The sequence below is a fragment of the Myotis myotis genome, unplaced genomic scaffold, assembly GCF_014108235.1.
Source record: "Myotis myotis isolate mMyoMyo1 unplaced genomic scaffold, mMyoMyo1.p scaffold_m19_p_8, whole genome shotgun sequence".
NCBI lineage: Eukaryota > Metazoa > Chordata > Mammalia > Chiroptera > Vespertilionidae > Myotis > Myotis myotis.
The window spans coordinates 15,535,733-15,548,887 of record NW_023416390.1 but is presented as its reverse complement, the minus strand read 5'-3'; the positions used below and the strand labels follow the sequence as shown (position 1 = coordinate 15,548,887).

At 35.2% G+C, this 13,155-nt stretch overlaps 1 protein-coding gene across 40 annotated transcripts in view; it reads right to left on the bottom strand.

Moving 5' to 3' along the window:
• The window catches only part of MAP2 (microtubule associated protein 2), a 243,421-nt gene that overhangs the window by 57,036 nt on the left and 173,230 nt on the right, over positions 1 to 13,155 (bottom strand). For 39 of the 40 annotated variants that reach the window (XM_036319739.1, XM_036319740.1, XM_036319738.1 and 36 more), the window contains one exon: positions 4,161 to 4,444. The exons of the other annotated variant lie outside the window; for it this stretch is intronic. In XM_036319739.1, coding sequence (XP_036175632.1) covers positions 4,161 to 4,422 — 262 coding nt within the window. In that variant the 5' untranslated portion in view covers positions 4,423 to 4,444. The remainder of the gene's footprint in view (positions 1 to 4,160; positions 4,445 to 13,155) is intronic. 40 annotated transcript variants of the gene reach the window in all.

Below are 13,155 nucleotides of genomic sequence, written 5' to 3'. Positions count from 1 at the left end.
TCTGATTTCACACTTTGGAAAACAAATGTAAAAATGATGGCTTTATTCTCATTATAACAATAACGTTCCCAAGTGGCTAGATTCTCAATGGCTTCTCGTTTATTTTTGAAAGCTACTGTGGGGATGGCTTCTAAAAAGAACACCTGAATGAATAAATGTAAGAAAAATCCTTAAAGTATCAAAACTTATGCTGTATCAGATGAGCAAATAATTCAATCTACCTTTCTATGGATTAGCTTTACATTATAAGGAGGCAAAATCTAGAAGAATAATCTATAAAGAAATGTAATTTAAAACATTATTGCCTTCGAGCATTTCCTGCCATCCCACGTCTCAGTGCATAAGATTAATGATAAACTGACTATGGGCTTGCATCTTTAAAAATTATTAGGGACCAGGAATGAATGTGAACACTGAAAAAGGGTGGGGAAGAATGAGGCAAGACCTTTGGTTGAAGTAAGCCCACACTGATAAAGGAAGGGAGAAGGGGGATGTGATGATTGCAGTTCATTTAACATTTTATCTGGTTTATAGAGATAAATACAAATAAGCAACCTTGGGGGAAAGATTTATTCCTAAAGTCAAGAGAGGACTATAGCAAAGAAGGAAAGTAGAAGAACGATCTTTAGAGTAAATCAGTAATGTGGTGGCCACCTAAGGACCTGATGATACTGGGAAATGCTTCAAATTACCAATGCCCTGGGAAACATCCTTTATAGGGGAGAAACGCAATATACTGATAGATTATAAGTGTATGCAAAGCATTATGCTAAGCAAAATAAGCCAGTCAGAGAAGGATAAGTATCACATGATCTCACTCATTTGTGGACTATAATGAACAATGTAAACCGATGAACAAAAATAGATCCAGAGACATAGAAACATTGAACAGGCCCTCAAACCTCAGAGGGAAGGCAGGGTAGAGGAAGGGGCTAAAAGATCAGCCAATGGACACAGACACTAGGGGGGTCAGGGCATGTGCTGAGGATGTGGGAGTGGCCAGGAAATGGTCAATGGGGGAAAAAGGGAGACATGTAATACTTTCAACAATAAAGAATTTAAATTAAAAAAAATAAATAAAAAGAGTGGGCTAGTATATAGCTTCCTGGTCCTCTTGAAAACAACCCAAAATATCATGCCAGCTCATATTCAGCAGTAGTCCCTATCATCAAAGGACAGCATTTAAAAAAAATATTTGAGATTTAAGAACACTTTTTTTTTACTGGGAATTATTTTTGTTTGTAGTTTGTGAAACATTTACCTATAAACTGTCAATAATAAAATTTATTATTTTATTAAGCTGAAGTTTACAGAGATATTTAATTCCACATGAATTTATCATTGGAACATTCTCTATAGGCATGAGGAGACAATATTTTACATTTTTCTTTTCCCACACATAGATAACTTATAATTCAATACTTGGCCTGTTATTTCTGAAGGGAAGTTAGTTTAAAATCACACCATAATTTGAATTGAACACATCACCCTGGTAATCCACAGCTGGCTCTTTGTAACTCGGTCACTATGAACATACATATAAAGCTTTCATAATCAGTCTCCCAAATGTAATATAAAATTACTGTGATATATGGCAAGCTGAAATCAAAATTAATTTTGGATGCTCTTGAATCCATAATTTAAAAGAAAATCTACTAGTCTCTTTTTAATTTATATTATTTTTTCAAGCTGTCGAGGACACACTGACCTAGAAATAGATTTATCAGGTATTCTTAAATAGTTCACTAGGACCACTGAAAAACTGAAATAGTGAATGATGTTGATTCTCCACTGCTTGACCAAACACCCTGTAGAGATTTTTGTCTTGTATTATAAACCTCACAATAATCCATGAGACTCAACTGATGAGAGCCCAAGATACAAAGGAAGACTTTTCAATAGTTTTCACCATCAATTTGAAAAGGACTTTCTTTTTCTTTTCTATTCATTGATTCCTTCATTCATTTATTCACTCACTCAACACACTTATTGAGTACTTGAGGTATAATATCAGGTGCTACAGAATATGATGGTAAGAATAATCTTGGTCTATAACATTATTTCTTTCCCCACAATCATTTTACTCTAATGTGCCCTCCTCTCTTCATGCCTTGATCCTTCAAAATTTTCCTATTTAATGTTTCTGATTCAAATCCCACCCTCTACAACTTGTATTATACTGGTTTGTAGAAAAGCATTCCTTGTTTATGAGTACTCTGTTGTCTATATTGACACCACTACCACCACCAATAATAATAAAAATAATAATAATTAATACATACTATTTTATGAGCCATTCACTTTGTACACATTACTATTTCATTTAATCCTCATTGTAATGATGAAAGGCAAAAATAATATTTTTATTTCATTCTGAACCAGTTTCTTTCTAATGGGGTATATGTGCCTTTTAGGCACTATAAAGCTTCTTCAAATCCTTGGATTGGATTGGACACCATTACCCTCTTTTCCTGTTCCACAAGGATGTCTGCAGGGTACTTGGTTTTTATCACGCAAAGATACAGCATCTTGAAAAGAAGTTTAGTGTGCGCTAATGCTGAAACTGTGTACTGTCTTGAGCTAATAGACCATGCAGTATTGGACAGATGGAAAATTGCTGCATTTCCTTTGAGTATTTCAAATACTCCGCCTCAGCCCTGGGAGTGTGCCATGGCACTTCAAGACATTTCTTGAACAATTTGGAACTTTGGCCCTAAGTAGAAACAATCCCACTTCCACTTTGCCTTTCTGTACTGCTCATTTGGTACTGAACACACTGTATTTTGTATCTGAATTAACTGCATGCACAGGTCTCATGTCCACTACTAGGTCACCTGCTCTGTGAAGCTCAGAGACCATTCCTGGCACACACCTGGCACAGACGCTAACACGTTTTATACTACATAGAAAATGCTCAACAGTAATTTGTGGAATGTGTGGATTAAAAAAAGTTACACTATGTACTTATGTAATTTCTCCCCAGTCATTTGAAATGCCTTTCATATTTTCCCATTAAAATGCAAACATTTTTTTTTGAACAGTGTACAGTCGATGTGGTGCTGACTAGTGGGTGGAATGCAGAAAACCAATCTTTGAATAAGTAAGGGATGATTTTGAAGGGGGCATAACCTTCCTTACTGCTTGTAGTTTGCTTACACTTCTTTAGAGTAGCATGTCTGCAAGTTACTGTGTTCAAATGCATTAAATTCTGAATCACAGAAAAAATAAAAATAATTTTGAATAATACTATAGTTCTGGGTATTGTTTCTCTATGCCATTCATACTATATAGTAATTATGCCATTATGACAACATTGTAAATAGAGTAAACATAGAGTAAAGTGCAGAAATTACACTTTGAAAGGAAGTACTTGATAATAAATTATAGTATGTTTTCCTAATATCTGAATATTAGGTGTTAAAAAGCTATCTGAGGAAGTAGGAAATGGTTCCTGTGTGTGTGTGTGTCTGTGTGTGTCTGTGTGTGTGTCTGTGTGTGTGTGTCTGTGTGTGTGTCTGTGTGTGTGTCTGTGTGTGTGTGTGTCTGTGTGTGTGTCTGTGTGTGTGTGTCTCTCTGTGTGTGTCTGTGTGTGTGTGTCTGTGTGTGTGTGTCTCTCTGTGTCTGTGTGTGTCTGTGTGTGTCTGTGTGTGTGTGTCTCTGTGTGTGTCTGTGTGTGTCTGTGTGTGTGTGTGTGTGTCTCTGTGTGTGTGTGTGTCTGTGTGTGTGTTCATTTTCTTTCCTTTCTGCTTCTCCTTTTTCTTTTTAAAAGCTGAGAGCTGGACTCTAACATTCTTTTCTGCCCTAAAAAGTAAATATGCTTCTAATTAGTCAATCAGATTTAGGTCCCATATCATTCAGGAAAATCAATAGCAAACTATTTGTGTTTTCGTTCAATGAATTAAACTGCTGACAGGTACTGAGCCATTAAAATTAAAGTGGTAAAACTAAATAGGGAGATGAGATAGAGAATATAACCAATTTGGGGTACCATAGGGCTAGTTCCCATGGTTTTTCTCTTTTTTGTGTCTTTCCCCTGAATGACTAAAGTTTCCATCCTAGCATTCCTGAAAGAGGATCAGTGCTGTAAATTAATTCACTTTCAGACTAAACAGACTTCAAAGCACAAACCAGCTCTGGTGGCTTGGAGAGCCCTTAGTTACCTGCTGTTTCTCTGTCTGCTGAGGTCAGCTCTCCGTTGATCCCATTCTCTTTGGTATTTGAGTAAGTGCTCTGTGACCCATGTTCTCCAAAGGTGCCCTCTTCGTCCTCCCTGAATGGGAATCCATTGGCACTTCTGACAAATCCTTCCCCTGCCCCGCCTTGATCCTTAATCTCAGGTGAATGTGGGTGTGCAGAAGCCTCCGTTAGCTGAGCTGAGGTCCAGTGAGGTGCCTTTGCGTCATCTTTCCGATCATCTGCCATTCTTCAACTCCTGTCACCTCTCCTGTGATTGGAAGTGAACAAATAGTAGCCATGACTTTGGGGTAATCTGGTCTAATATTAATAGTACCAAGATAGAGCAAATTTGTAGTAGTTAGCTATGGTAAACACAAAAATGCCCTCTCAATAATCTACTTTTAATATTAAGAGGTAGCCATTAGTAACACTTTGGTTCTGTTTTTTACAAACCTTTTTTTTTGCATATCTATCCCTTTAATATAAGACCTCCATCAATCTATATACACTTTTTAAGAAAAAATAGTGATTGGCATTTAAGGACATATCTTAGCTAGCTTTCACTGACATATGATGTTAACTGTTCAGTAGAGCCAAGGAATCCTGCACTATGAGAATATTGTCTAATGTTTTTTCATGTTTAGTCTTCAATGATGTGTTTTGGGAGGAAGACCGTCAGTGTAAAGTGCTTACATGAGCTTGAGAAATGTTGAGTTGCACAGGCATGTGTAACACTAGCTGAGAGCTTTTCATGTGCTTGGACACATGGAATCTCAGGGAAGGGCAGTGATGTGGAGAGAATCCCAACCAATAGGCCATAGAACCCTATGTCTGATGCCATGTTTATCAACACCTCTCAACGGATTTGGGAAATACTTAGGTTTTCACTTTAGCCTACGAAAGTTCTAGCCACAGATTCTCAAAGTAAAGAAAACAATATGAGCACCCACCGTTCCCAGCTAAGATTGGCAGCTTTCCCCACAGGGCTCTCTGGAAAAGACTTCTCAGTGACTGAAAAGCCTCCTAGTGAACCTAAAAATACCAATGCCTGATGGAGGGAGTGCTACTTGGTCATCATCCACCTGGAATGCTGATAGTTTGTTTTAAAGAGACCAGCCATTCAAAAAGTGATCTCTTTAGTGTGTAATGCCTCAGACTTTTGGATTCTTTCTTTTTAATCAATCAGTAGAAATTAATTTTGTAAAAAGAAAGGGGTGGCTGGCCACATTGGTTTCAATTAATATCAGAGACACAAATGAAGTGAATTTATAATCTAAAATGCATCATCTAACTTCCTGATAAGACTATTCAGATAACACTCCTTAAAATGTGTGCAGATTAATCAGCTGTCACTTTCTAATTTGTTGGGCTTTTGAAATGTACATTGTATAACCATGTATTAAGTGACAACATCTTAGAAAATGTCAAGCTGGTATTGCTCTGACAAAGCTACTTTGGCAGAAAATATAATTTAAGACTTCCTTCCGCTCTACTGAAAAGCTTCTGCAAGCAAAGGAAATACTATTGGCTACACTCACTTATAATCACAGTATGATATTATTAAAATACCACCCACTTGTGGTAAATTTCACTTGAATTCCTAATCAGTGTTTTGGAGTCACGGTTTAGCTCTACTCTACAAAATGGCATTATGACAATAGTCAAAAGTGATCACAGCTTCTTTTAATCATTTCTTCCTGATGTATATAATTATTTTTACCTGAATCTCTCTGAAAACTGTGAATGTGAGATAAATAAGAAAGCTGATAAAGGCAAATTCCCTCCAAATCTATGAGAGGAAACTATGAAGTAAAAGGAATGTTAGCATTCCATTCCTCCCATGTAATGAGAAAGACTCTCCTCTCTCTTTATTGCAAAAGATCCCAAATCCTAACTGTGGAAGAGCTGGAGATCGGAATGAAACCAGTTGTTCCACAGATTAAATTCCAAGTTGAAATGGTTTATAGATTCATTACTTATTTATTTAACATCTGTAGAATGCTTCAGTTTTGTTTTGGGGTAGATTTAATGTATACATGTTTAATGTTGTGAAGTAAAATTAATACTCTTCCAATAATGATTAAAAGGTCTTAGATAATTCCAGTTAAGAAATACCAAAAGAGAGAAGAAAGCAAACAAGCAAAAGAGTGAAAAGAAACAACAAAAAATAGAAAAAGAAAAAACAGAAAAAAAGAAAATTCCAACTCAACAGAAAATATGACTCTCATGGCAAAATTCAACTCATGATTGGGATAGGTATATTCCAAATTTCAGTTAATTACTAAAATTTTTAAAATCTGATATGATCATTAATGTGGGTCTTAAAGGCTCACTTTGTAGCTTATGAGTAGGTCTGTCAGTCAGTAATGCTATTTATCAGATTTGTAGAATACCTATTACATGAATAATTGGATTTCTATTACATTCAGATTCTCTTGTATTTAAATGCAACTGCCTTAATCATTTTCCAAACCTAAGACTATAATGCTCTATGTTTTAAAATTCTAAGATTTTACTTGAGTACCTACCTGCCCAGATACTTACACAAATTCATACATTTTTGTATATAAGAACAAATTTGAACTTGCCCACAGGCAACCCCAAATCCTAACTCCAAATCTGCAAGACCACTCTTGAAAACATTGTCTTTTGTGTATAATTGTCCCTTGCATAGGATATATACAATAAATTAATTTGTATTGTAATTTAGAAATAAGGTAATATGCATTTTGCTGATTTCTAATATTTCTTAGACAATCTGGTAATACAGCTATTCCCATATTTTCTCTTGTCAGAAACTTTAATATTTAAATATAGTATTTACCTCATTCTAAGTCTTTGGTGCTGAATTCTGTTATTTATTACAAATAATAACTGTATCTTTTGCCTTCCAACATTTTATTTTGGGGCATCACTTTTTAAGAAAATCCCATAGTATTATTTAGCACATAATAGCTTTTATGTTATCCTTCATGTATACATAAAGTGAAAAAAAACACACACAAAATAGATATTAACATTTTCCAGATAAATCATTTTATAAAACCTTACATAATATTCTAGAACTTTCACATAGGTTAAAGGTTAACAACTCTAATGAAAATATGATTTCTTAAAAAACTAACATTACTTAGTTTTTTAAAAGGTATTTCTCCTTTATCCATCTTCCCTAGAATACTCTATTAACTTATCCTGCAAGCAAATGTTGCTAATAAACGAATGATAACTTTAAAACGACGACTTATTTTTTTTTGGAGGTGGCCAAATAACACACTTTTGTTGGTTCTCCCTAAGAGTTATAAAATCATATGTGCACATTAAAATTTAATGTGTTTAAAGACTAGCTTGAAAAGAGAGGCATTTTCATCTGGAACTCCATCTATCGACCGCCTGCATATTGTGCATAAAAAAAAAAAAGTCTGACATGCTCTGACAGTTCCTGTAGTTTCTGTTATTAGCGCAGAGATAAATTTATTTAAGTGTATCAAACTTCAGTTCCTGAGCACATGTGCCCTGAGGCTTGCAGAGACAAAAAAAATAATGTACAGCTGCCACATTTCCTTCACGATTCAAAGGGAAGAAATAAGCAAGCAGAAATACTGGGAAGAAAATGTCCCTGACAGCTCTGCTGTTTTTGGAGCTACTGACGAATTTCTTTTCTCAGGGCATATCCAGAGCTAAGGATGTAAATCGCAGATACATTTTATTCAAAATAAACCATTTTCTAATTTTCTATGTACTTAGTGAGAGGTTTTCACATTTTTCCTTCCAAGTATGAAAAGGGTCATGTAAAGCAAGATGCACATAACCGAAGCATGATAGTAATTCACAAACTGAACAAAGCACCATTTAGCTATCCGTTGTGTTTCGAATATTTGTTGAAGGTTGAGTGAATAATTCACCAACTTTCTAACTCCAGATATACACAGGGGAAAAGGTTCTGTTAGCTATAAATGTTTAGCCAACACTAGCTCCATCAGTGAGAGGAGGATGGTTTTGAAACCTAATTTTCAGGCCTGGTAGGAGAGCTGGTACTGAAGTTATAACTCCATTGGGAACCCATGAAGAATAATGCCAAGCAGAACAAATGACTAGACCGGAACTAAACTTGGACACATAATAGAGAGCATGTGACAAGCAGGTGTAAAAATATCTTTAAGATAAACTATTTCATCCATATCAGGAAAGGTTTTAAACTCATAAAACTGAACCACTCTTTGGTGATGATCCACTTCCAATATATCTTCAAGTTTTTCCAGCCAACTACCTCCAGCATCAATCTAACAAATTAGAATTTTGGGGTATGAGCTTTGGAAATTGGTCTTTTAACAAATTCACCAGGTGATTCTGAGACACTAAAGTTGGCAAGCCTGTAGCATAGGACTTCAGAAAAGAACATGAAACATGCCTTCAGAATAATTGGTGTAAAGGGGTGAGGCAATTACTTGATACGCCATCTCATCATTCTCACAAATAGAAGTTAAACCTTTTACTTCCCGAGTCCAGGACATTTACAAAGAGGAGTGGATTCCAATCATGGGACTGGCTGCTTTTAGACAGCTTCCTGGGAATATGCCAGTTGTTTCTTTTCTCTAAACCTACTTGAGGGAGGCAGACACATCTCAGAAGTACGTTTAAAATTACACATTGTCTGTGGTATACACCTACTTCATATTGCGAAAACAATGACTAATCCTTGCTCTGTCTGTAAACAACTTAAAATTCTTTAGAATATTTATTTTAAATTCTCCTGGGTATTTATTAATGATTTGTGACAAAAGTGCACTTGCTTAAAATGTCAAATCAAGTTATAATTTTCTTTACTGTTCGATCATTTGGGAGATGGATGTGGGTAATAGGTAAGATGTGAATGTGTGACACATAATTCCGAGCCGTAAATCTCTCAAAGAAATACGTCAGTGATTTCAGATCCACCTGAGACATGTGCTCAAAGTGTAGAATAGAACCCTTTCTCTCAGGATTCACAACTAACTGCAAACCTCACTGTTTTTCTGTGGATTATAGTATTAGAAAGATCACAAAGCATAGAAATAGTCCATGGTTATAGTTATTACTGGGAAACTTTAAATACCCTTAAAAATTGGCAAAAGGAGAAACAATAAAGCTTGGAAAAACTAAAAGAAAAATACATGTGTGCCAGATAGATATGTCTCCATTTTCATAATGGCTTGGCACCAACAGTTCTAGAATGTTCTTTATGATATGTTTTGCTCTGTCATCATGCAATGTGACAATTCAATAAAAACTGATTATAATTCTGTACTGCTGCATAACCAAAGACAAGAAAAGAGTAAAACAATCAGTTATATAATACAGTTATGCACATGAATATTGGTTCCCTTTTCCATGTAGACTCAATTATGCCTATACTATTACTATCCATACCAGTATTACAAAACAGAAACTTTTGTTTTAGTCCTTAACAATAGTGTAAGTTTATGTAGGATCTATATCTTCACTTATCAATGCCGACAAAGTCTAAGCTTAAAGAGAAGTTGATGAACTGACTATAACCCTGCATCCCTTCTCTTTGTCTTCTATGCAAAACTAAGGAGAAAGTCTGTGATGACATAAAAAAGTTAAGCTGAAAATCCAAATATTTGTTTTATGTCTTCTCTGCTCTTTTCAAGTTGATTGTTAAGTACCTATGTCTTCTCTGCTCTTTTCAAGTTGATTGTTAAGTACCTATAAGAATGACTCACTCTCCATCACATAGCATGACTAGCAGACAATTCTTATGAAGCAAGTTGGTGGGTGCATAATAGTTTTGAAGATGATGGAGACACAGTACACAAAAACCCAGTGTTAGGCTGTTGGTGGAATTATTAGATAATACAAATAAAGCATAATTCCAGGCAAGCTAGATTTACTCAATAAATGCTACCTATTATTAATTTTATGGTTTTTATTTGAACATTCTTAGCAACAGGAGTCAGTACATAGTTTGCCTAATATTGAAAAACTGAGGCCAGAAAGAGTAAATTATCCAATCAAGTTAGACACTTCCAGGGAAATCTGGGATGAGAAGCCAAATCCACTAACATCCATTGATTGCTTGCTCTTTCGCCAAGCAGTGAGACTGGTGGGATGGGGTTGGAACTTGAAAGAGAATCTAATCCACATAAAGACACTAAGTTTGTAAACTTGCCCTATTGATGACAATCTACCATATTAAACCGACTGGACATCATAGCTTAGCTTAGCCTAAGTTAAATGTGTGCAGAACACCATATCCAAAAGACACTGGCAACACAGCAGTGGAGACTATCCGTTGTTTGTCTTTGTGATCGTGTGCCTGAGGGGGTACTGTGGCTCTGTCACTGCCCAGCATCCATCAGGGGAAGTATCAAACCACAGATCATTAGTCTGGGCAAAGATCGAAATTGAAAATTCTAAGCACGGTTTCTACTGATGCATGTATATCACTCTCACACCATCATAAAGCTGAGAAATCGTAAGTTGGGAACTGTCTGTATTTATTATACATTGTTTTAACGAGCATGTATTGAGCCTTTTTTTAATTTTAGATCATTACCAATCATCAATTCATTTATTATGCCTTCTAAAAGCTTTTCAAGTAAACATTTACTAAATACCAGCTTTATACCAAGAACTCTGTTAGGCACTAGGAATACAATGACGTTTAAGATATTGATTCTGCCACCAGTAACTCACACTATATTGCAGAAGGCAAGATGTGTTTGAAAAACACAAGATAATAAAATAAATGCAATAATAAAGTAAACCACAGGTGCCACATGAATATAAACCTTCTGAATCATATATATATATTTAAAATAAAAAATGGAAGGGTGCAAAATATTTGTATCTAATGCAGTTTTAAATATTCTAAACTAATGCATACATGGAGGGTCCAAAATCTAGTTAATTATATCAGAAAGGTAAAGTATGAGTCATATAAAAGTAAAATCTGAGTCATGTAAAAAATCGATTTCTTCTCTGGAAGTAGGGCAGGCTGTAATTGTGACTCAGGGGGATTCTGAGTTAAGTTGAAAAGTTGTCTTCTTCACTCTGTCAGTTGAGTTGGGCCAAAAGGAAGCAAGCAGAATTCTTATCATTTGGAATTTCTTCATAACTCAGGTCTGACCCAATCAGGTCAGTCTTCATATGCCGTTCAACTTATTTCTTTGAGCAGACATATCTTTGTGTATCCTGGAGTGAATTCTAGAAACCAGGTCATTTTTTTATGGCTTCTGCTAAACTTTCAGGTTGATAGTGGCACAAATTTGCTAAACTCTCCAGGCCTGAACTATATACAATTACTCTACATTTTAGAGACGGTAAAAAATTGACCTGGAAAAAATGTTCAAGTAAACAAATATCCACAGTGATTCAGCTTTCTACAAAGAAAAATATTCCAATCTAATATGTAAAAGTCTTAATGTAAGTATAGGCACATATTATATGGTGGGTCCACAGGGAAAAACATTTTGATATAAAAATAGACCCATCATTGACAAGTCAGGCAAATAGGACCTGGCCAAGAGCAAATAAATAGACGATTTCAAATGTAAAACATTGTTAAAATGTTAAATTAATTTTAAAATAAAATACATTTATAGGAAAGTCAAAATTCTGAAGAGGCATACTATTTTTTGAAATATATTTGCTGTTTCAATGTTTTATTTTATTTTAGATAAATAAGTAGATAAATCAAAGAGAGGAAATTCTGAAAATTTAGGTTAGAAAGTTTAGAGTTAAGCTATGTAAAAAATGTGAACTGAAGGTAGAATCATGAAAGTAACTACTTTTCTCCAAGAAAACGGCCATAAACAACTGCCATTTACCTTCGAAATGAGATCCACATTTCCAGTGGGCACTTTGGTTGAGAATTTCTAAACAGCAATATTTAATTTCATTTTTCTTACCTTTTTCTCTCTTTCATCTTAAAAAAATACATTAGAATTAAATATTAAAATTATATTCAGTGTCTCATATTTTAATCATAGAGGCAAAGGGAAACAAACTTTCCGTTGAACATAAATATTTTCCTGGAAACTCAGGATAGTGCAAATTATGATGTATAGCTACATCTCCTTTGAGACACTATAGGCCTTAAGTATAAAGGAAACCACAATTTCTTAGGAAATAATAAATTTCCTAAGTTTTTTCATGAGTAATTTATAAATAAGATAGGGACTACCTTGCTCATCCTTAACTAAAAGAAAAAGCAAGACAAATGCCTGAAGCATGAGCAGAAGAGAGAAATGAGATTAGAAAACCCTGTCTTCTGATGAGGAAATATAACAATACAAAACAAACACCTATTATGTCACTGGCATGGTTCTAGATCAGTGGTTCTCAACCTTGGCTGCACATTAGACTCACCTGGGAATCTTTTTAAAATCCTGATTTCTGGGCCTCATCCTTCACCTGGGAATCTTTTTAAAATCCATTCCAAAATCCTTTGGAATGAGGCCCAGAAGTCAGGAGTTTAAAAAGATTCCCAGGTGATTCTAATGTGCAGCCACAGTTGAGAACCACTGTTCTAGATGCTGAGAATAGCCAAATACTAGGAAGACTCAGCTTTTGGTCTTAAGGAGCTACTGAGGGGGGAGACCAACATGTCAATATACATGATTCATACTTTACTTTTATATGACTCATAATTTACCTTTCTCTAGAAATTTAGTATTTAATTATAAATTTAGTTAGGTGACAATACTATAAATACTTTAATAGAAGTATAAAGGGATTCTATGGAAGTTCCTATAAAATGAGAAAATTCATGGGAGACTTCAGAATGGCAAACCTTGCTTTCAATTTTGAAGGGCATTCATGGTGGACAAGGGCATAATTTTATACACACACACACACACACACACACACAAAATAGACATGGGGGTATAAGAGAATTGGAAACATCAAGATGTTTCAGAATGTCCAAAACAGGAGTAGTGCCTGGACAGTGTGGGTCAGTGGTTGAACAATGACCCA